The sequence below is a fragment of the Peromyscus californicus genome, unplaced genomic scaffold, assembly GCF_007827085.1.
Source record: "Peromyscus californicus insignis strain IS unplaced genomic scaffold, ASM782708v3 Scaffold_7__1_contigs__length_154581171, whole genome shotgun sequence".
NCBI classification, from domain to species: domain Eukaryota; kingdom Metazoa; phylum Chordata; class Mammalia; order Rodentia; family Cricetidae; genus Peromyscus; species Peromyscus californicus.
In genome coordinates, this window is record NW_026294595.1 from 59,296,314 (window position 1) to 59,319,959 (window position 23,646).

A 23,646-nucleotide genomic window follows, 5' to 3' on the forward strand; every position below is an offset into this window, starting at 1 on the left:
CTATATTAAAGTTTTATCCTTTGCTTTACATCTAGTATCCACTTATGAGTGAGTACATACCATGTTTGTCCTTGATCAGGATCCATCCCTAGTGCATGAGCGAGCTTTTTGGAGCTCATTACCTATGGTGGGACACCCTGCTCAGCCTTGATGCAGGAGGAGGAGTTTGGACTTGCCTCTGCTGAATGTACCAGTACATTCAACCAGGGAGACCTTGCCTTGTTGGAGGAGGGAATGAGGGGTAGGTTGAGGGGGGAGGAAGGTGGGAGAGGTGAGAGGAGGGAGGAGAGGATGATCTGTGATTGTTATGTAAAATGAATAAAAAAAATTCCTTAAAAATTTATTTTATTTTCTCCTAATTTAGAATTTTCAAATGTAATTCTGTGATGATAACCTGGTTTAAAAGACCAAAAGAAATCTTTAAAACAAATGTCTAATATTGTAAAAAAAAAAAAGTCACTGATGAATGTCTTTTATGGTCCACATTTGTTTTAAAAGCAATATTCTACAGCCAATGATCTGCTAAATGTCCTCAAATACATAGCATTTTAAAATTTTTTGTTCAACACTACACTCATTGTGCATCAGTAAATTTTTACATGCGCAGGCTTGCATTCTTTAACAATGAGTTACATGTGCTGGGAAATGCATCCTCCTTGGTCAATTTTTATATGATATAAATTTCCTTAGAGTGTACTTACACAAGGAAAGATATCTATGAAATCAGTAGGTGGTATATTATTAAGTGACCTATCATCCCATACACCATCTACAACTGACAAAATCATTGTAGGACTCAAAACTATGCTCTATACAGAATCATTCTAGATACAAACTACCTTGAAAATCATGGGAAAAAATGGCCCAGGGTTATTGATAAGTATCTGTATGATGTATATAGACATAGTTTATTTTACTAGTATTTTCATACTAATATCAATTATAAATCCAAGATTCATGGTTTGCTAAGGTATGTAAAGATAATTTTAAAGTAATGGCTAAAAAGTGAAGCTAACATTGATTTTATTTTTTAATGTGCCTATTATTTACCATGAAAATTTTATGTGTTGTTTATCTAATGACAGAATGTCGGGGTTAGCATCAATTTGTAAATATTTTGTTAAACATCACCCACAAACACTATTCTAAATTAATTTTGGTATAAACCTAAGGACTGTGTTTGAACAGATCAATTCACACTAACTTTACATTAATATTGGGTAAAAATAGGATGAATTATCCAGTACAAAGAGGAAAGACTAGTGGGGAATTATCTCATTAAATGCTTATAAGACAATTATATGCATTGTATTTTACTGCCAATGTTCCAATCTTTCCTATTGACTAAATTGTGGTCAGAGAAGCTGCTGTAGGAGGGAAGTCAACCTTCAATTACATCCATGACTAATTGATACATGCTTAGCTTAAGGAGCTGTCCCTGACTTATTTCTTCCCCCTGGTGTCTAGTAGATCCTGACACTCCTTTGATTATTCCTAGATACCTAACATTTTAAAATATGTTGTATGTCTCTTTTGACTAGTTATTCTAAATCCATGGATGTGTATGCATTAAGACTACTTGCCATCTTTCTCTGTTTTGACAGTAAATGCTAAATGGTCCAGATTCAAATTCACTTAGGTAAGCCTAAGGAAGTTTCAAATTCCCTGTGCTCTGTGAACTTAGTGTACTAGTTTCTCTCTCTCTCTCTCTCTCTCTCTCTCTCTCTCTCTCTCTCTCTCTCTCTCTCTCTCTCTCTCTCCCTCCCTCCCTCCCTCCCTCCCTCCCTCCCTCCCTCCCTCTCTCTCTCTCTCTCTCTCTCTCTCTCTCTCTCTCTCTCTCTCTCTCTCTCTCTCTTTTATTTATTTAGATTTATGCAGAGTTTTTGGTGAAAGTGGGAGTGAATCCTACCAGTGGAAAAAGGCTCTGTCCAGTGTTGAAATGTAATATTAAATAGGGCAGGTGGTTTTATCCCCGAGAGAAAAGAAAACCGGACTGGAAGGATGTCCAATGTTGCAGCTCAAAAATCTCCTTTATCAAGATTTCTATCTTCTATCTCTTTCTCAATTTCTATCTGCGAAAAATAAGTATAAGGTAAAGCATAGTAATATAGTGTAGGAAAAACTTAGAAGTGTAAGATTGTGTAGAAAAAATTATTTAAGACAAGTTAGGCAACTAGACAGAAAAATTCTTCAATTTTTTAACTTTTGGGGGCTATGAATGTAAACTGAGAAAAAAATCTATCTTCCTTGAGCTTTATGGGTAGAAAAAAATATCTTCTTTGAGTTTATTGGGCAGAAAAAAGATTCCTATGGAAGCTTTTTGGCCTAGGGACAGCTAAAATCCTAAGTCCAAGGGACAGGAGAAAGTGGTTTTCCCTGAGGCAAAAATGAAGGTTTAAGAAGCCAAAACACTTAAAGTTCAGAGGTTTTGGGGAAAGTTGGTCTTTCTCTCTCTTGGGAAAAAATATTTATCTTAAACTAAAAGCTTTTCTTAAATATTTGGTAAAATCTCTCTCTAAAAAGCCATTCAGAACTTTCTCAGAAGGACAAAAATAAGAATAACCTGATGATATTAGTATGGGAAATCACCTGTGATTTGCTCTAAGGGAAAACAACAAACCTCTTAGAATAGCAAAACCTCTTTAAGCTTTAAAAATCCTCCCTGCAATGAAGGAGGCAGTTCTTGAGTTCCCAAAAACCTCTCTAAGCTCTGTCTCTTCAAGCTAGTAAAAAGTGGAGGTCAGAATTTCCCAAGGAAATGCTTAGGAGGGTTCCGGTAAAGAACCACAAAGAGCCCAATAGGCAGGAAACTGTTTATGTGGGAAAAGCAAAAAAGCCAAGCCTTTTAGCTGCAGCTGAGCTGGGGCATCAAGGGTTTTATTTCTGAGTGAGCACTTGTCAGAATGAAAGGGTGCTCCTAATTACCCTAACACAAAGATCCCTTGAAGCAATGCAAATCCTCTCTGTTAGCAGTGTATTCTGGCTTCTAACCAACAACTGAGAAGCAACTAGCCAGTACCTCCAAGTTTGAGTACATTCTGGGGATACTAGGGTTACTGCAGTTGTGAACAACTTCCTGGAGCACAGAGCTGAGACAGGAAGGTGCAGGAGCCAGGAACTGCTAATGAACACGCAAACCTAAATCTGGCAGTTGCCTGCTTTTCTAAAACTCCTGGGTTGTCAGGTGGAGCTACACAGTGTCTACAGCTGCAAAAAGAAATCTTTCTGAGAAAAGCTTTGTTTCACCTGACTCTGGTGAGATGAGGGAGTGTAGCCCTAAGAGATGATTGCCTCTGGCAAAGCTCTGCCTGTGAGCGCAGGGACAAACCTATGCAACCTGCTGGGTGGCTGGGACAGGTAAAGGCCTGATGAGGCAAAACACCTGTCCTAATTCAAGCTTAGGGAACAAAAACCTCCCTTGCTAAGCTTGATTTATGGACACATAGCTGGCTGTTTGTTTGAAATCCCAGAGGTTCCCACTTGACCATACTGTTAAGCCTTAGAGACAGATGTATCATCAAATGCCATTAAATAGCATAGTTATAGCTCATTAGTTCAGTATGAGAATTAATACTTCTCTTGAGGAGCAAAACCTGGGATAACAATGCAGTAGATGGAAAGACTTAAATCTATATTGTCATTATATTACCTTGCTATAGGACAATGGTGCACCAATGACAGTTTGAAGAAACAAACTGATGATCATCTATCAGAGAAGATATCACTACCATAGATGCTTTAAGTGGCATCAAGAGAGGCACAGATTGGAGGTGGATGATTTATAGATTTTATTTTTTCTACTAAGAACTTGAGTTGGAATACTTTAAAAAAAATTAAACATCTACATCCTGGCAATATCTAGACCTAATATTGAAAATATAGATCTTCATCCATGGTTATGTCCATTGAAGAACTAAGAAACCTGACTTGCCAAAACACAAATCAAACACACACACACACACACACACACACACACACACACACACACACACATACAGTTAATGTAATGGGCTATTGGATGGTTAAAGTGTAGAGAACTTGAAAACAGCTATTTGAGAAGGTTCTCTAATCTGTTTGAATGAGCTTTCTGTCCCTGTGGCACTCCTAGTTCATTCTTAAATCTAGATAATACAGATAGCCATAATCTCATCCCAAAGTTGTCATAAACTTTATTCATTCCTTGTTGTTCTTTCTCCTTGTATGCTTTCAGATAGCCTAAGGATGAACACTTCTGATCAATCTAACTTGCTATTATTCATTCAATTACAGTTTTTATTTCATTTAGTATCTTTTTCAGTTCACAAATTTGTGTAATTTTTTAAATTATGTGTAGTCTGAAAGTTTCTCCAGGTCCCAACAAGTCCCTGAAGTCCCGTAGCCTGCTTATAAAATAATCACTCAGAAGCTTATACTAATTATAACTGTTTGGCCATTAGCTCGGGCTTATTACTGACTAGCTCTTACACTTAAATTACTCATAATTCTTATTCATGTTTAGCCATGTGGCTTGGTACCATTTCTCAGTTCTGCCTTGTCATCTTGCTTCTTCTGTGTCTGGCTGGTGACTCCTGACTCAGCCCTTCCTCTTCACAGAATCTTCTCATCTACATACCCCATCTATACTTCTTGCTTGGCTACTGGCCAATCAGCATTTTATTTATCAACCAATCAGAGCAACACATATTCACAGCATACAGAAAGACACCCCACAGTACTTCCCCTTTTCTATCTAATCAAAAAGGAAGGTTTTAACTTTAGCATAGTAAAATTATATACAACAAAAACAGTTATCAAGCAAGAATGACAGTTACAATATCTAGTTAATTTGTATTTGGCAAAATTAAAGAAAATATTCTATATATCCTGTATTTATGAGTCTTAAGTTTCATATCTAATTTACCTTTTATCATAACTAAGGAAAATTATAACTATAACTATGTAGTCTTCAATTACATCAAAGACCTCAAAAGGATATAATATTATCTAAGTAAACAGGAAGTGCATTGTAAGCAACTTTCAAAATTCTGGAAATAACAGAGACAGCTGCCTGCCTGGACAGTCATTCAAAGTTCCTCTGTAACATTGGGGCATCAATCTTCAGCCCATAGGCCTAGAGTCTCTCAGTCACTTCTCTCTCTGTCCTGTAGAATATCTGGCAGTCTCCTCTGCAAAGCAAGAATCTGAAAGACTATCTCTCCTTGCACAGTTCAGTGGTCACCTTCCTATGGGTCCTGCATGTCAAGTTGATACAACATTTTGTCAAGCAGTCCAGGCAAGAACAGTTTCTTGCCCAAATGGCTATTTTTGCCAAGAAGAAGATAAACTACATATGGAGTGTCTTCGATTCCCATCTTTCTCTTTGAAGTAAATGGGTGCTGCCAGGAGCAGATGTGTTTCATTGTCCAGGATACTTTAAGTCTAAGTTTTTAAAACATTTTAAATGCCATATTCTGTAGGTCTTTGAAGTGTTTGAAGATTACCTACCTAATTGAATTATATCTATGTATACCTAAAAAACTTAACTAGCATGACTGTAAGTTTGATTATCATAGATGACTAATTATTAATCTGTATTTCTCAACTATACACTACAATTTCAAATGAGTTGCACAAACAAAATACTTTAAACAAGAGTAGAAATATACATACAGTATAGCAAAATTAACTTTAAATTTGTATCAGTGACTCAGCCCATCCTCTTCCCAGAACTATTCTTGTCTGCTTACCCCACATATACTTCCTGCCTGGCTACTGGCAAATCAGCATTTTATTTATCAACCAGTCAGAGCAACACATATTCACAGCATACAGATGACATCCCACAGCAATTATGTCCATTACTTCAAGTTTCTCTATTAAAATTCTAATTATCTCTATGTATTTTTCCATTTCATTGAATTTCTTTAAAACCCACTGTTTCAGTGTTTTAAAATTTTTCATACAGGTTGCTGTCTGTTTGCCTGCTGCGACAGCATCTTCCCCTTTTAATGTGATCATTATTTCTTGAAAGTTCTTTCTTCTGGGTAGGATGTGAAGTCATTTGAACAGTGAAATATTTGGTGTTAATTCCACTCTTTACAATCTAGTTTGCTTTGTACTTGTCCCTCCCAAAATTCTCAACAACCTGTATATTATCTTTTAGCTTGAATCACATCCTTATTTTGCTACAGAATGGTTCCTTAAGTCCACGTTCTCTATAACCTTGCTATTGATCAGTTGTTGCTAGTTCATTCTGGAAGGCAATGTAAGGTCAAAAAGGTACCCAATACACAACTGAATGTTATTCCCTATGAATATCATGAGTATCTAGTAAGGACAGTATGTTCCCACAGCCTACTTCCTGTGGTATGGTTGAACTATGTTTATCACTCAGTTGCTGGCCTGGGGTCAGCAGTACAGGAATTGTTTCCTGAAAGCAATGGGAAGATAGACTGTGGGAAGACCTGTCCCAGACTGCTGTGTCATACCTGCAGTCACTAAAGCCACACAATTTTATCACTTCCTGGGCCTAGGGTTTCTGGATTCTATTGTAATACCAGGTCAATCAAAGGCCCATAATGATATAGGAAGCATAATTGTGGTAAGAGTCAGGGTACATGACCACTGTAAAAATTCTAATGGAATGAGGATGTTTTTCTCCACCTGGCCCAAAAACTGTCCTTGAGGCTCCTTCCTTAGGCTGTGATAGGAAGATAGCAGTCAGTAAGATCTACCTAGTATCAGAATTCAGCAAATGGCATGGAGTGACAAGACAATGTCCTGTGCTTAGTACACTCTTTTCCTAATAAATGCAATCTTGCTCCACATGCACTGCCCAAATATGGGATGCATTTTGTTGAGAATGTTCTTTGATCAGTAAGACTTATGCTAGCTTATTCTGTTGTTGAGTCTCACAAACACAGGTATCCACACATCAGAGATATACTGGCACGCTGTAGCTGGAGGGATACAGGCTAAGTCCCCCTCACCAGGGTTAATTCATTGTCTGGTGGAAGAACTAGTCGTTAAGTTTCAACTGTAACCAAAGGTCTGCAGTTAGCTGTGTTACCTAAAACCAAGGGACAGTTTGTGAAGACAGTACTTCTTTCAATAAGGCTTATAAGAACCTAGTTATACCTGTGTGATACAAAGACCTTCACAGTGTTTGGGGGTTGTCATACTCCAGACCTATGCAAAACTGGCAGAGATCCAGCTTGAGTAAGTTCAAAGCACACAGGTCTCTGTCTGATGACTTTAGAGTCCTAGGTGACTTGTGTCCTGGCTTCCTGCCTGTTTGGGGGGTCTTACTATTGTGGACTCCTCACAGATAACCCAACACAGTGCAGAGCCCTATGCTGTTTCTAGAACATGTATTTCCATGGATGGAGTCTTCCTCTCCTCTCTGCTGCCTGAGGTTGTGGGAGGAGTGTTAGGGGAATTCCTTACTAACAGTTAAAGAATCTCATCTGGCAAATAGCAGCACCAAGACACACAGGATTCTATCAACATAGAGAAAAGTCAGCTTTGGGCAGAAAAGTGACAAATTAATTACAAACCATTATTTTGAGATACATTTCTACAATAGCTATTTTTTTGTTGATTTTTTGTTTTGTTTTGTTTTAATTGTGAGATATTGTCTCTCTACAGAGGCTGTCCTAGAACTCAATATGTATAGTTGGTTGACCTTGAACTCTAGAAATCCACCTTCCTCTGCCTCCTGAGTGCTGTGATTAAAGGCATGTGCCGCTATACCAGGCTAATAGCAATTATTTTTAAAACATGAGAAATAGCTTGATATAAGAAACCAAAGAGCTCTTTAAAGAATTGGTATATATTCGAATTGTCTGTCTCTCTCACTGTGTACCCATAATCCTGGTTTAATTATTGTATGGCCTCATCACAAGTAACATGATTATGTGTTGATTAAAAAGAAACAACATTTTTTAAAGAAGATGAAAGTTTAATGGCAATATCCTGATAATCTTTATCATTCTTGCTGGTTATATATTGACTCAAAAATGTATCAAGGAATATCAAATCTTGAAAAAAAATCATGCAATTTTGGTACGCATTATATGTACCTATAAGAAAAATAACAGCAAACACATGTATATGCAACAAATGCATTTGAAAAGCTTAGGCACATGTGTACCTCTCTGTGATTGTTACCAACTGCTGGTACAGATGGGTCTTCTCATCTTGGTCCTCTTAGAGTTCTATTACACTATCTACATGCACGTAGGACAGAAAAGCAGAGTTCATTGATTTATCTAGATATAAATTTCAGGAATTCAAAGTTATCGAGTATAGCACATAATTAATAATTGCCAATATACATTATAAGTATACTTTACTTCACATTTTAAGTGACTTTCATATAAAGCCTGAATAAAATAGTTTTCAGTGGTGTATTGTCCTTCTAAATTTTAGTATCTGAGATTAAAAAAAAAAAAGAAAAGATCAAAGACTCAGCATCAGGTTAAAAGAAAAGATTTTCCTCTAAGCAATTTGACCTATTCATCTGCTGTTCAAGTCAAGTCACACTGAGTCTGTCCACTCACCTGGCTGCCTATTGGCAATTCAGAGTTATTTTCCCTGTCAGAAGTCTGTCACTGATTCAATGGAGAGACAGAACAGAGAATGATTGCTTTAGTGCTACAGCCCCTCAAACATCTTGATTTTTGCGTTAGTGGTTGCAGTGTGGCTGAAATACCTCCCGGAAGGCAGTGAAGTGACCTTCACCTCAGCTAGTCAAGACTCAGCGTCTTAGAGCTTGCTGGCTTCTTCTTCCCCAGAGGAAGTCGAAGTCAGACCAGGTTATTGGAATGCATTACTTCTTCAGAGAATTCTATGGCTATGAAAATGGAAGAGCTTTATTCACAAATTTGAGCAATTCTTAATAATTTAAACTGCTGTTCAAGTGACACCTGAGAAAGAAATTACTTCCTGATATCTGCGTATAAGCATATAAAATTAATGATGAACTGGAAATAACATTTATGTATGATAAAACCATTTCCCATATTTTCCTTGTGAGTACTATGTGACACTGCCTAATATTGCTCTTTTAGTTGTCTAAATACTATATTATTATATTAATATACTTATTTCATTTTACTTTTGATGTTATAATTTACCTACAACTTTTCTCCCTTTTCTTGCCTCCACATACCTCTCTATACATATACATATATATTCCTAAGTAAAACCTATCTAATCCATATGTCACTTGTATATATGATTTCAGAGGTGACTGGACAATCAATTGGTATGTTCTTATCTGGGGAAGACCGTCTCTCTCACTCCCGGTTTCCCCTAGTTGCCTGTAGTTTTTGGTGTAGACTTTAGGCTTTATGGGCTTTTTTCCTGACAGGTTGGCATGTTCGTTGATGTCATATTTTTCATCTCATGTTTGGTCAATCATGTTGCTGAGACTGACAGGTAGAGCTTCCGATGATCCTAAGAGACACAGTCTCACGGCAATCTCCCTGATCCTCTGGAGCTTCTACCTTCCCATTCCCTCTTCTACAGCGTTCCCTGAGCTCCAGGTGGGGAGCTGTATTATCTATTTTAAATAGATATATGCATTGGAACTAGGCTACATAACTCTGCATTTTGATTGGTTGTGATTTTCTGGCACGGTCTCTGACTGCTTAAAAGAAAAATTTCTTTCATTTATTATAATTTGAGAAGCTATGTCACAGATTTTTCATTTACAACAAGGGAAAAACATGTAATTTGCTTTTCCAGAGCCCTTGAGCCCCTCAAAAATGGCAACCCAGCAGAATATAAATATATATGTATTATTTATTTTATATTACATATCATGGAAAAATTGTACAGTTTTGACATCCCTTTTTTAGGATTTATTTCTTTTTCTTTTTGTATCAGTCTTTGGCCTGAATGTACGTCTGGTTCCTATAGAGGCCAGAAGATGTCAGATCCCCTGGATATGAACTCTTGTGGAGTCATAGATAGTTGTTATCTGCCATGTGGGTGCTAAGATGTGAACCAGGGTTTTCAGCAAGAGCAATGAGTGCTCTTGACCTCCAAGCCATCTCTTTAGCTCCAAGTTTCGATATTTCTTATTTAAGACCACTCATGAGTCACAGACAATTAAACTGTACATTTTGTCTTAAGCTAGGATCCGATTTTAGACAAATTTATCATTTTTAGTATTTTAATCGAGCTTCTAAGCTGCATGGTAGTTTAAATAATTGACTCTATAGGGTCATATAGTTGAATGATTGGCCCTGGGGTCTTGGTACTGTTTGGTAGCAATTATAAAGTGTGGTTTTGGAGTGAGTTTTGATGTTTCAAAAGCCCAAGCGGTCGCAGTTGGTTCTATCTTTTTACCTCTTGCTTCTGTGTCAGAGGTAAGCTCTCAGCTACTGCTTTTGCACTACATGTGCCTGCCTGCACCTTGCTCTCCACTGTGATGCTCATGGACTGGTCCTCTGGAACCATAAGACCCAAATGAACTGGTTTACTTTATACGTTGATTTGGTCATGGTGTTTTGTCACAGCAATAGGGAAGAAATTAAGAGAGCCTGTTCCCTTTTGCCACATTTATCATGCTCTTATAATGGAGGATGGATTCAATCAGTCAGTGTAGAGGAAAAGGAAAAACATGATCAGAAGAAAGGCTTGTATTTTCTAAGTATCAATTAGAACACATTTTAAGAAAAGATTACAAGAGAATAAATAACATACTTATTTATACTGGTTTTGTTTTATGAATGTCAATTAATCACTGAAACCCAACAATAATGTTCCATTATTTTGGATGTATTAATACATAGTAACATATTTCTCTTATAGTATAAAATAATTTAAATTATTCTCTCACTTTCTCTCTCTCTCTCTCTCTCTCTCTCTCTCTCTCTCTCTCTCTGTGTGTGCATGTGTGTGTGTGTGTGTAAAATGTATATGTGAATGCTTGTGTTTTTATGCCACAGTGTATTTGTAGGGTACAAAGGACAACTTTTAGAAGTCATTTATTTTCTTTACCTTTTATTGTTTCTGGCATATTTCATACTCCAGATAACTGGCCCATAGCATCCAGATGATTGAAGGTTCTTTCCCAGCAGTTGAAGAAAGACTTTTATTGGGGCAAGGGAATATATTCGTATAGCAGGCACATAGAGACAATACTTTCCACAAAGTAAAGCAGTGACCTGGATTTCAAAATTCCCACAGATGATTCTTCTGCCTCCATCTCTTATAGCATTGGAATGCTGGGATTACAGATGTGTACCAATGCATCTGTGTTTTTTAGTGTGGATTCTGCAAATCAAGATCATGTCATTAGGCTTGTATGGCAAGTCTTTTTCTCTCTGAGCCATTTCAGTGGTTCTTAATCATAGTATTTCACTGACTTTGTTGGTAATATCTTAGAATTTCATGTCTTACTTTTCCGTTTTATTTTTATTATACCTTGCTAATGATCATAAGTTAATAAACATGTTTCTGATTAAATATATACTTTGGGAAGTAGTTTATGTTTGTTATTTGCTTTTCCTATTTAGAGTTATTTATGTTTCTTGATCTGAAGAAATTGAAAAACTTTCTAGGAACCATCATTAATAAAATCCAAATTATTCAGAAGAAAATTTATTCTGAATAAAATAAAATTGTAAGTGTAATATTCTCATAATATGTGCCTTTTGTATCAATAAATTATTGAATATCAGAATTTTAGTTGTTGATTCCTCCCACATATGATTTTCCTACTATTTAAAAAGATTATCTCAGAAAATGGTTAATAATACTTCTGACATTTATAGAAATTAAATATAGAAATATCTGTATCTATATTTTCTCTAAGTAGTAAACATGGTTTACAATAAAAAAAAAGTTAATTGTAGTTTAATTTTAGAATCACCTGAGAAAGCTGGTTGGTGGTAGCACATGTCTTTAGTCCCAGCACTCAGAAGGCAGAGGCAGACTGATCTCTGAGTTAGAGGCCAACCTGGTCTACAAAGTATGTTCCAAGACAGACATTGCTACACATACAAACCCTTTCTTGAGAAATAAACAAACAAAGAGAACTTTAACTGAGAAATTAAGAGAGCACACACACACACACACACACACACACACACACACACACACACACACACACACTCATAAAACATATTTTCCCAGGGTCTTGTCTAGGTCCATATATTATTTCTCTGTTTTGAAGCCTTCCAGTTGCCTAGTGTTCTAAAGAAAGTTGAGGTCTGTAAGTGAGGTTACTGCTTTCACTATGTCTAATGATACATGCCTTCTTCTATGATCAAGAAGATACAGGAAAATCAAAAAGCATTCCTCTGGATCCAAAACAAGTTTTTAAAAGTCGTCCCATGAGAATGAAGAGAGAAGCATTGAAAATAGACTGGCAACACTGTTTGATATGTCTTCTCCAGGCCAAAAAAGAAAAGAAAAAAAGAAAAAGAAAAAACTAAAGCAGAAGAGAGGTATTGGAAGACTATGGAAAAATTGGGGGCCCTGAAAAAAATATTTGGGGCTACTTCTCCCTATGATAATTTGAAACTCAGTCAATGACAAATTAAATTGCTAACGCATTGTATTTAAGCAACCACTTTTGTTATTAGACCAATCTAGGATTTTTATTTAAATATTCCATCAATTTTGTCTAGAAATTTCTCTTTACCCTCTTGCATGATTCAGGAGGAAGAAAATTTGAAGCTTGTGGTGGCCATGAGTTAAGAAGAGATGCAGCTAGATTTGCTGGATCAGTGATGAGGATGGACAGCAAAACTAGACTCAGAGATGTCAATTAAATTTATGATAACTAATATGAAGCAGGCTTTGAGTCACCTAAAATGGGCTACTGACTCCTATATCAGTGGTAGAAAAATATATAACAGGACATGTCAAGTTTGGCTTCAAAACTCAATTGTGCTGTGATTAGAAACCTTGGTACTGCCAGGAAGTGGTGGCACACGCCTTTAATCCCAGCACTTTGGAGGCAGAGGCAGGCGGATCTCTGTGAGTTAGAGGCCAGCCTGGTCTACAGAGTGAGTTCCAGGACAGACTCCAAAGCTACAGAGAGAAACCCTGTCATGAAAAACCAAAACAAATAACAGAAACCTTGGTACTGTCAAAGAATAGTGTGGGGATCTTATCTTGTAAAAGACATATATGTGTCTTTACCAGCAACTAAGAACATTATAGACCAGAGTAAGGAAAATAGATAGGAAATTAAAAAATGTTTAGCAATTATCCGAAAAGTACTATTCGTAAATCATTCATATATGAGTTTGTATGTTATTTCTTATGTTTCTCTGGTGAAGCCAATTCAGGTCAATGACATGACAATTTATGTAGAAAATAAGGGAATAAGATTTATTTTTATGTCTACAACTTAGCAAGTAGCATATTTTCACTCTTTATTTTTTGATGTTTTACGGCTAATTAAATCAGTATATTTTGTTTTTTACTTTTCACACGATGACAATGACTAGGTCTTTGGAATTTTTTAATTGCATCAATTTTTTAATGGGTACAGTAAGAGTCTATGCTATGTTTACTAAAGCTTAGTTAGTAATATGTTTCATTTAGTTATTTTTAAATGCACCTATGTTTCCCCCCTAGATGGACACCAGCCAATACCTTAAATATACCTCAACAAATTATATATATTTACATACTGAAAACAATTAATGTCACATGGAAGACAATCAATGTCACAACAGAAAAAAAAGATGGATTTGTAAATGTATATGAATATTAGATATATTATGTGAGTACACACATATAAACAACTGTAAAATTATTCTTCATCATTCTAGGAATTCATTTATGCTAGAATACAAATGTATATAGTTTTCATAATTTGGACTAGGAGATACTATTAATAGTAGATAGCTCCTGGGCAGGCAAGATGTCTCAGTGGGTTACCAAATATCTTAGAAACAAAACTTCTAAAGTTACATGAGTTTAGTTCCTACAGAGAGGAAGAGCCATTTGTTAATCCTTAGTTTGTAAGTCATTTATCACAATCAAAGTTATAAATCAGTTTGACAACCATTCATTAATACTTTAAGAACAATAAAAGGCATAGAATTACATGTATTTATAAAGCTTAATATAGACTCAGAAATTTGGAGGACTCCCACTTTGATTACTAAATTTGCCAGTGAAACTGGGGTGCTATCTTGGCGAGTTTAGTCTTTTTAATGAAAGAATTTAAGATTGACTCAGAAGGAAGCTTGATGACAATTATTTAGAGTTTAAAAGAAAACGCTCAGGGCAGGCAAGCTATAAATCTAGGCATTCCCCAGCAGGAGGGGATAGAGAAGAGAAAGAAAGAAAATAATGTCTCTTGTAAGTAGTCATATAGTAGAATTAAGGTGGAATAACTTTATAGATGAATACTGAGAAATCCTAGAGTGTCTGGGAAGTCATATTCAGGCTTTGACAGGTATCTGAAGGAAGGAAAAGGAGATTCAGTAAAACAAAGAAAAAAGATAAATGATGTGTTTCTGAGTAACTCAGAAAAGCAGACAAAAAAAAAAAGCTGCATGGTTACAGCAACATAAGCGACTATGTAGAGTAGAACTTCAGGGAGGGAAAACAAGTTTCCTTCAGGAGATGATCATTCCTCCCATCTCCTCAGCATCTCCTAAGGTGAATGGGCTTTCCTGAGTCGTGTTCTCTTGCCCATGGAGCTGGCCAACACAATTAGAATGTTAGTTCTCAGAAAAGTCCCGCTGTGTCTATTTAGTGTTGGTGGTACATAATTGAATTCAGAGCAGACCAACTGGTATTGTGTAACTGCCTTTTAAAAATAATATCTATAGAAATTCAGGTTGATTTAATCAGTATTATTGGATATATTGATTTCTATTGAGTGTTCAAAGGTCTCATAACATCTGGGATGATGTAGTTACTACAGTTATGTAGGATGAACATACAATAAAGAATAACTTTTGTTAAAAAGTACATCTCAGTATTTGAAATTAAGTTTAAATTTCAAGTTCTCTTCTTAGTTAACTAAAAATGCTAGTAAGAAAACAAATAATCAAATGTTGTTTGATTGATAATTAAGTAAAGTAAATAATTAAAGTAAAACTACTATTTACCTTATGATGATAAATACATAGGGTATATTTTCACACCATTTTAATACATATACCTACTTTGTTATGCTGTGCAATATTAGTATACTCTTAAAAAATGGAATTACAATCCAAGAATATAAAACGTATTTTAATTCTTAACATTGTTGGTAATAGATGCATAATATGCATTTATAAAGTTGAGCCATAAATCAATCATCCTTCATTTTCTGCTCACTCAAGTGACTTGTGTCTTTGAAAATAATCATGTCCATGTCTCTTACAATCAAGTTTCTATTGCTCTCATTCTACTACTAAAGATCTTATCCAGATTTTTGTTAGCAAATTTTCAAAGCCTCCTATTGTAAGAGGAAGTTAATCACAGCCATCCTGTGCCAATTCAATTTGATAAGCATTCATAAGCACTTACAATGCAGGAGACACTTCTGATCCAGCACTTAAGAAAATGAACTCAATAGTTGGAAATCAGTTTTAGACAGAACACACACTGATTGCCAAGACTTTTATATTAGAATTAAAATGAGGTTTTTATCCACAAAGAGAACCTTGAGTTAATAGAGTCTAAAGAATGAGAGGCCTTGGGGAAAGATATTGTTCAGATCTGATATGCCATTAAGAGATTAGATGCTTTTAAAGCTGCCAGGAGAAAAGTCCAAGTGATACACATTCATGATAGTAATGGGAAACGAAATTTGAAAAAAAAATAAAAAGACTTCCACGCTATCACTCAGCATAATGCCATTGATTAAATAATGACTAGAAGGAAATTACACCTTGAAGTCTGATAACATCCACTAGAATACCGTCTCTGAAAAAAATGTATTTGCTAACATTCTAATAGATCACTCTGCACTGCACAGTCTATTTCAAGAATGCTAAATTGATTTAGGAAATGGAGATGCTGATTCTTTGATGCTATTACTTCTCTTTGAGGCTCTTACTTCTCTATAAGGTAAAAAAGCATACTTAGATTTTAAGAAGCCATTGAAACCATTTTTGATGGAAACAACTCTCCTAAATTCAAAGCAAGGTTCAAACTTTTGGAAAGAGTAACAGTGGATAATACAATAACAGTGAAATATGAAACTCTTTGCAGATATATTGAAGGAAACAAGTAATGGATTTACTTATAGAAGGGGAAACACTTCAAGCTGTTCTCGCTAATGCTCTAAATGGATGTTTTATTTCGTACTGACTAGTTCTATCCTAAAAGATGTCACTGGAATCATGTCACAGAAGATAAATGCTGGAGAAAACTTTAAATATCATTTGAGAAGAAATAGATCTGAAAAGAACTACTAAAGGATATATCCAGAAAGAAGAAATACATTTTACTCAACTACAAATCAAATTCAAATTTAGCTTTTTATTTTCTAATTACGTAATTAATTCAAGACATTCACTGTTGTTAAATTATGGAATTTGGAGCTGAAATTTTTTAATTCCTTATGCTCTTATTTTAGCTTCTAGATCTTTGCCAAACTTAACAACTGAGAATGTTGCTGGCTGCCCTGTTGAAATCACAATTTAACACTGGCAGTGACAGAGGATCAATGTTAAAGTACAGGAAATGAAATATTCTTCTTTAAAGATTAAAAAAGAAAGAAAGAAAGACAGGAAGGAAGGAAAGAAAATAGGGTCATACAATTCAGATACTTTTGCTGACAATCCAGTTAGCGGGGATTAAATTAGAATTCTACTAATGGAACAGAAGAGTGTGTATTTTTATGCTGGGCCTTGGGGATATCAAATTAGAATGTTCATTTCATGTGAAAATCTGTACTCATTTGCATTCTCTAGAGAGAAACAACCTCCACACTACACGTAGAACAAAGTGTGTGTGTGTGTGTGTGTGTGTGTGTGTGTGTGTGTGTGTGTGTGTGTAGACAGTAGAGAGAGATGATAGATTAGATAGATGATAGGTAGATGAGAGAGAGCGGGGGAGCAAACTTGGTAGATCCTTTGGCTTCAGTTCATGAATTAGTATATAATTTTATAGTTGGGTTTTTCTTTTCCTAAGAAAAAAGAACAAAATGATTTGCCATTGTCGTATCCTTTGTATGGCCTGAGGGACTTGGACCTGACTGGAAATTTTGAAGGAATGAGTAAAACAAACACACACAAAGACTCAAGGATGGAAAATCTGGGAATGGGATGGATTTGCCTCTCTGCTGGAGAAACCACAGTACCACATAAGCTCAGAGTATTTCTTACATAGAGTGAACAGAATAGGGTCATGGGGTTATTCTATACAGATGAACAAGAAGGGGAGTTACTACATATAGATAAACAAGGATGCAGGGTCTATGGTGAACAACTGAATCAAGGAGGCAGATTTAGTTAATCATGGTAAAAATCAATCTCTGTAGGGGAGCAATGTTCAGGCTGAGAACATCCATGGAATAAAGCTATGATAGACACCTCTACAACCACTATCAACACCAGGGCACAGACCAGAAGGGAAGATTATGCCGTTTGCCTCTGAATATGGACTTGGTTCATGCAGTGGGCTGGAGGAAGAAGGCCTTGCAATTTCTTTATGCGTCTGAGGCTTGAGCCCTTGACACGGTCATGTCAGACAATATGCATCCACCCAGGGTTTCATATATTCATGGCTTCTGCTCCCCATACATTGTGTGATATTTAATCCACTGGAAAGTTTCACAACCATCAGCAAATATCTGGAATGTCTCAGGATGCATCATTGATCTACTTAGAAACTGTAACTGCATCACATGCACCATGCCACATTTTGTCTTCTAAAAATTGGCACTCTTTCCATTTCTCCATTAACTAACAGCCCAGGAGCATCAGTGTTACCAACAGGTTGTGAACAAGTCAGACTTGTGATCAAACGACCATGGCCTATAGTTGGTCGTGATTGATTCTGGCTGTTCTATTTGCTTCAAGGGGTTTCTTATTCATTTGCCTATGAAATAAAGCTATAGTTTTGTCCTCACCTCCTACAAATCTTTGTTCTGATGCCATTGTAACAAACATTCTCATGGTGAAAATACTATGAGTTGATTCTTAATTAGTCATATCTCATACAATACTCTTTATTGGCAATCTTTGACTTCTCACTGATAAAATTCATAAAGTAGACTCATATGTTATAATATATGAGATGTTATCTTAGTTAAATTGAGAAGAGTTATCACTGTTGATACTGAAGAAGTTGTCATCTTATAAGGCAATTTCTGGAAGGGTTTTAGAAGGTTCTAGCTGCTTAAAATTACTTTTTTTCCCCTAAAAAAAAATCTAGGCTTTGTTTTTCTAGTCCTATAACTTAAAAGAACATACATTGTATCAACTAATTTGTAGAACTCTAAAAGAGATTTTCCAAGTCATGTTTCAAAATGAAAACAATTTGACTGAAAAAAAATGGCAGGCATACTAACAGTTAATAAGGGTGAACTGTTTTAAAGTGTTGGATTTGCACTGAAATCAAAGATTTAAAATAAAAGTACCTGTCTTAATCACTGTATTTGAAGTAGTTCCTTCTCTGTCCATATCCCTAGAGCCCTTTCTTTCACCCACTTCAAATCACATTTCAGTACCTACTGTATGATATAAATAACATTCTTATATGCTCCAACATCTGTCCCTCCTGACCACAATAAAAATATGAAAAGAAAAAGGCAATTTCCCACTGTCACAGATATTTAAAATGTGTCTGGAATAACACTTGCAAAATCGAAGACACCTAGAGAAATTTAAATGAACATATGCACACTAGCTCCCTCAGTCAGACCTGAAATTTGGACAGCCTGAACAATACCAGGAAATTTGAGAGTTACAGCATAGGGTATGTAGGTTCAAAGAAATTCTGATTTCTCTTCAATTGTGTTTTGACTTGTAATGATTCTGGACAAGCCTATCTAATCTGCTTAACTTCAGTTTTCGCTTCTAGAAGTAAAAAAAAAGAAAACCTTGTGAACATAGGTATTTATGGTAAGAATCAATAAGATGATATTTCCTTAGTTAAATTTAAAGAGAAATAGGGGAGAAATACTGAAGGGACATATGGTTATGAAAATGATTCAACCTTCCTGTTAAACATTATAGTATAGGATTACAAACTGTCAAATTTAAAAACTTAGAAAAATGCTACTTAACCATGGACAAAGTACAAACTTGCACATGGGTTTCATAGAGGGGGAAAATGCTGCCAACCTCTGTGTAGCTGTTTGGAAAGTAATAAACACTTAAACAAAGGAGGACTTGATCAATTTGACTCCAGCATTTATACTTTCATGAAACTACCCAGTGATGGACACACATGCATAAAGCATAAATAAAATATTTATTAAAGTTTTATTTCCAAATTTAAAAAAAATGTTAGTGAAAGAATCTAAGCAAACTTTTAATCTTGCATAATTTAAAATTTCCTCTTTTTGGTCATTGGAAGCATTGTTCTTTCATCTTTTTTTTTTTTTTTTTTTTTTTTTTTTTTTTTTTTTTTTTTTTGGTTTTTCGAGACAGGGTTTCTCTGTGTAGCTTTGCGCCTTTCCTGGAACTCACTTGGTAGTCCAGGCTGGCCTCGAACTCACAGAGATCCGCCTGGCTCTGCCTCCCAAGTGCTGGGATGAAAGGCGTGCGCCACCACCGCCCGGCGTTCTTTCATCTTTTTAATGGAATTTAAACTTACCAGTTCAACCCTCTTTCATGATGTACACACTATTAATTATTCATGGATACACTTGTTATGTATGTTTAGTATAATTGCTTGCTGTGTGTGTAAAAATTAACTTTTTAACTAAAGATTTTATTTAAAATATTGAAAACCACTGTCTTACTTCTTTATTCTTTTAGCCTTAAGAATACACTTTACTTCTAACAACTAGAAATGACCAAGACTATTGATTTCTGAAATTGAGCAGTACATTGTCATTAGCCTATTATATTCTTATTTCACACCAGAAACGAATTAATGCATCTTGGAATTTATAGTTACTTTTGTCAGTCATATGGAAACAATGATATCAAATCTGTGACAGAGTTGTTGTTCAGTTTAACAATGTATAACAAGTCCAACTAAAGATTAAATTTAATACTACAAGAACTCCTTCTGAAGAAATAGATTATTGCTAATGAGAAAACTAAAAAAATATTGTGTTACTTAAATAATAATGAACAACATAATACAGAAATAAAGGATTGAGAGGATTATATAAATGTGTACACCTACCTATAAAAATCATCAACAAAAATATCAACAGTCACTTGAAGCTGATTCTGTGTGTATCCCCCAAGTTGCTGATGTTACATGATACTGTATAGATTGAATTAAAAGTTAAGTCTGTGAGAAATATCAATTCAATAGAGTGAATATATTTTGAAAGATATGAATATATATATATATAATTATTGATTCAGATAATATAAGTAATTTATCTACAACTTTAATAAATATTTATTGAGTAGGCCTTTTGTATACAAGGCTACACTGAATACACATAGAGGATTTATCAAAATTTTATGCAACATCATAAAAATATAGTCATATCATTCCTTGTTCTGTAATGCTACTCTCAAAATACGACTCATTACAATTTTAACACATCATAAACTATTGAGAAAAATACTATTTCAATCATTTTTATAACTATACATTATCTTCATAAGAATCTTCAGTTACAATAACTGAGGATGAACCCCTTTGATACTCCTTCAATCACTTCATACATGTGAATATTTATTGTTTCTCTTAGAGTGTGTTTGCATTTTTTCTGGCCTTCAGTTTAGAAAATAATCTTCTTTACTACAAATAAAAGAATTCTCAACATAATAATTTCTGAAATAAACAGAATTTTCTCTAAGATCTTGATTTGAGGAAAGTGCCTGATATTTGAGAGAGAGGCTATTTAAAATATCACATCAATAGAAATCATTTGCCTTAGGTTTTATGGCATTAAATCCTAGTACAAAGCACATTCGAATAAGAGAGGTTTTATTTTATAAGCAAAATCCATAAACGTATTGAATTTGTTTGAAGCTTAGGGGCCTAAAAAAAGTCTCTAATGCATCATCTAAATTAAGCAAAGATACATAGAAGATTCGAATCAATAAGAAGAGAAATAAGGCTGCAATTTCAATATACCTAAAGCTCAGATGCAACTTTTACTGTAATATAATTACATGGTTGGGCATTTGTACCAGCCAAAGTGGAAGAAAATATTTTTGTTAGAAACAGGTTTTGATTGATGATGTTTTCTTTTGACGAAGTCAATGTATTGAAAATCCCTGCAACGACATAACTTTAAAGTTGCTCTAGACTTAGATACTATTAATTATTTCCATATGTTTTAATAGAGGCTCAAAGAACTGAAACAGAGAGAATTTGCTCGAAATGTAGCATCTAAATCCAGGAAGGATGAAAGAAAACAGGAAAAGGCACTCCAACGTCTTCACAAGCTGGCTGAGCTAAGAAAGGAAACTGTGTGGTGAGTCTATAATGAAATGTTAACTTTCCCTAAAATACACCTAAAACATAGCTGCAGGAGTTGGAAATAAAGGGCACAAATCTATTTATTTCAGTACACAGAAAAAGGCATACATGTTTGCATGGCCTTCTGCAGAAGTAAAGAGTAATTTGAATTTCATTCAAACACCTGTTTAATGCACATTTCACTAAAACTCGCAAATTACTGTAATCTCAGCTTATAAAAGTAAATTTTGCATCAGTAGAGGCTTGTATCTCAGCCATCTTAATTGAAAGCAGTCTCATTTCTTCATGAAATTCAAACCATTTGACTGAGGATGAGAGCCTAGCACTATCTCCTGACTCTTGGCAAAAAGAGTTTTTGAGAAGATCTTATTTTATTTTTTAAATGATAATTTGGAGAAGCTTTCTTTGAAATTACTTTTAAATTTGAAAAAGAGAGGTCAGGAAGATACTGCACACTTCAGAAGCAGCTCAAAATTAGTTTCCCTGTGAATAAACTATAGCTGGACTGTTAGAAGTTCACAGCTCTTAAACTTTGACCCACTTCTCAGAGTGAGCAGCTGTTCGATGGGAATGGAGTCATAATTCAGACCTCACAAGCCCAGCCAGGGCAATGCTATTAAAAGAAGATCACTGGTAAAGTGCCCTTATTTCTCTCCACAAATGAAGTCTCTCTTGTTACTGTCTATAACAAATGTTTCATGCTAAATTAATTTCTTATGGAATATTGTTATGGAATATTTTGATGAATAAAACATTTTTAAGAATTCCAAATTTAAAACAATATGAGTGATTTTTTTTTAAATCCAGTGTGGAATTGTTTAAAGAAATAGCTGCTTAACTGTAGTAGTGATGTCTGTTTACTGTTGTGGCATCAGATGCAGAGTTGATGCAAATCAAGTCTATATCATGGGACCTACTTACTATATAATATAATACAATGATCTAGAAGTAGAATTCGCCACATATTCTGATATATTAATAAAGATGTATTTATAATTTATAAACAATGTCTATATTACTTATCTTCATTACAACTTTCAGTAGACAATATTTCTCATTATACACACACACACACAAACATACACACAACTCCATTAGGTTTGTGAATAAAAAAAGGGCAATGTAATTTAGAAGCAAGTCAGGTGAGCAGATGTAGATTGTCTATGATTTTAAAAATCAGCTATACTATTTGGCCATTTGAAATTCCTTAAAAATAAATGCTTAGAATGGAATGGGATTTCTCTTAAGGTAATTGGTAGTAGAAAGGTAAAGTTTAAGGATTTCCTATTTTATATACAGGCCAAATCATTCTTTTAAAACAAAACCAGTATTTATGATATACTTCCAAATATAGATAGAATATAATTCATATTTTAGGGAAATAGTATTCTATCCTACAGGACTACATATTATAATATAACTTACAACTTCAAAGTAATTTTACATTTTGAGCCTAGCAATTCCAAAGGACCCATAGTTCTTCTCTAGCTACCTTAGCTGACAGCAAAGTGTTGGTGCAAAAGCAGACTTGATGAAATTTGGTTGAAGTGAATCATTAAACCAAATTCCCAAACTTTCTAAAATCTTTATTAAGGTCCTGTTTGTTTGTTTCCTTCTGTTTCTTTAGTATCTGTTTTATAGGATCAATGATGAAAATTATTGCAATTTAAAAATAATTTTGTAACTCTTCATGAAGAGACCATTGTGGTAGAAAAAGTTGATTGGGAAGCAATAATCTGAGAGCAAAAGAATGCCCTGTACCTCGTTTGCAGCTGTAGAGAGCATTCCTAGACAATCACTCCAGGTTACTCCAACAATGACCAGCAACAAAATGATACTGAAACACTGGTAAAGGTAACTGCACCCCATGAAATAAGTTTATAACACACATTTAAATTGCTGTCATAAATTAATGACAGATGTTGAATTTGAAAACAATGGGTGCACCAATAGACATGAAGGAAGGAGAAACTTTAAGGATGCCCATACTCATTGGTGAACTCTCTGCTACTGACAGACTCAGGAACCAGGAAAACCATTGTCTTCATTTGTGTGCTCTCCACTGTCCCCACCAGGATCCAAATGAACATTTCTAATCCACACAAATCATCTTGGTTAAACTAAGCA

At 35.1% G+C, this 23,646-nt stretch overlaps 1 protein-coding gene across 2 annotated transcripts in view; it reads left to right on the forward strand.

Annotated features, from left to right (window-relative positions):
• Positions 1 to 23,646, forward strand: part of Znf804a (zinc finger protein 804A) — a 204,610-nt gene that overhangs the window by 175,198 nt on the left and 5,766 nt on the right. Inside the window, exons 2-3 of one of the 2 annotated variants that reach the window (XM_052726190.1) lie at positions 1,605 to 1,639; positions 21,384 to 21,514. Coding sequence is in view for 1 of the 2 variants with exons in the window: in XM_052726189.1 (XP_052582149.1) it covers positions 21,384 to 21,514 (131 nt within the window). In the remaining variant the exon portion in view is untranslated. The remainder of the gene's footprint in view (positions 1 to 1,604; positions 1,640 to 21,383; positions 21,515 to 23,646) is intronic. The other variant, XM_052726189.1, reaches the window with a different exon arrangement.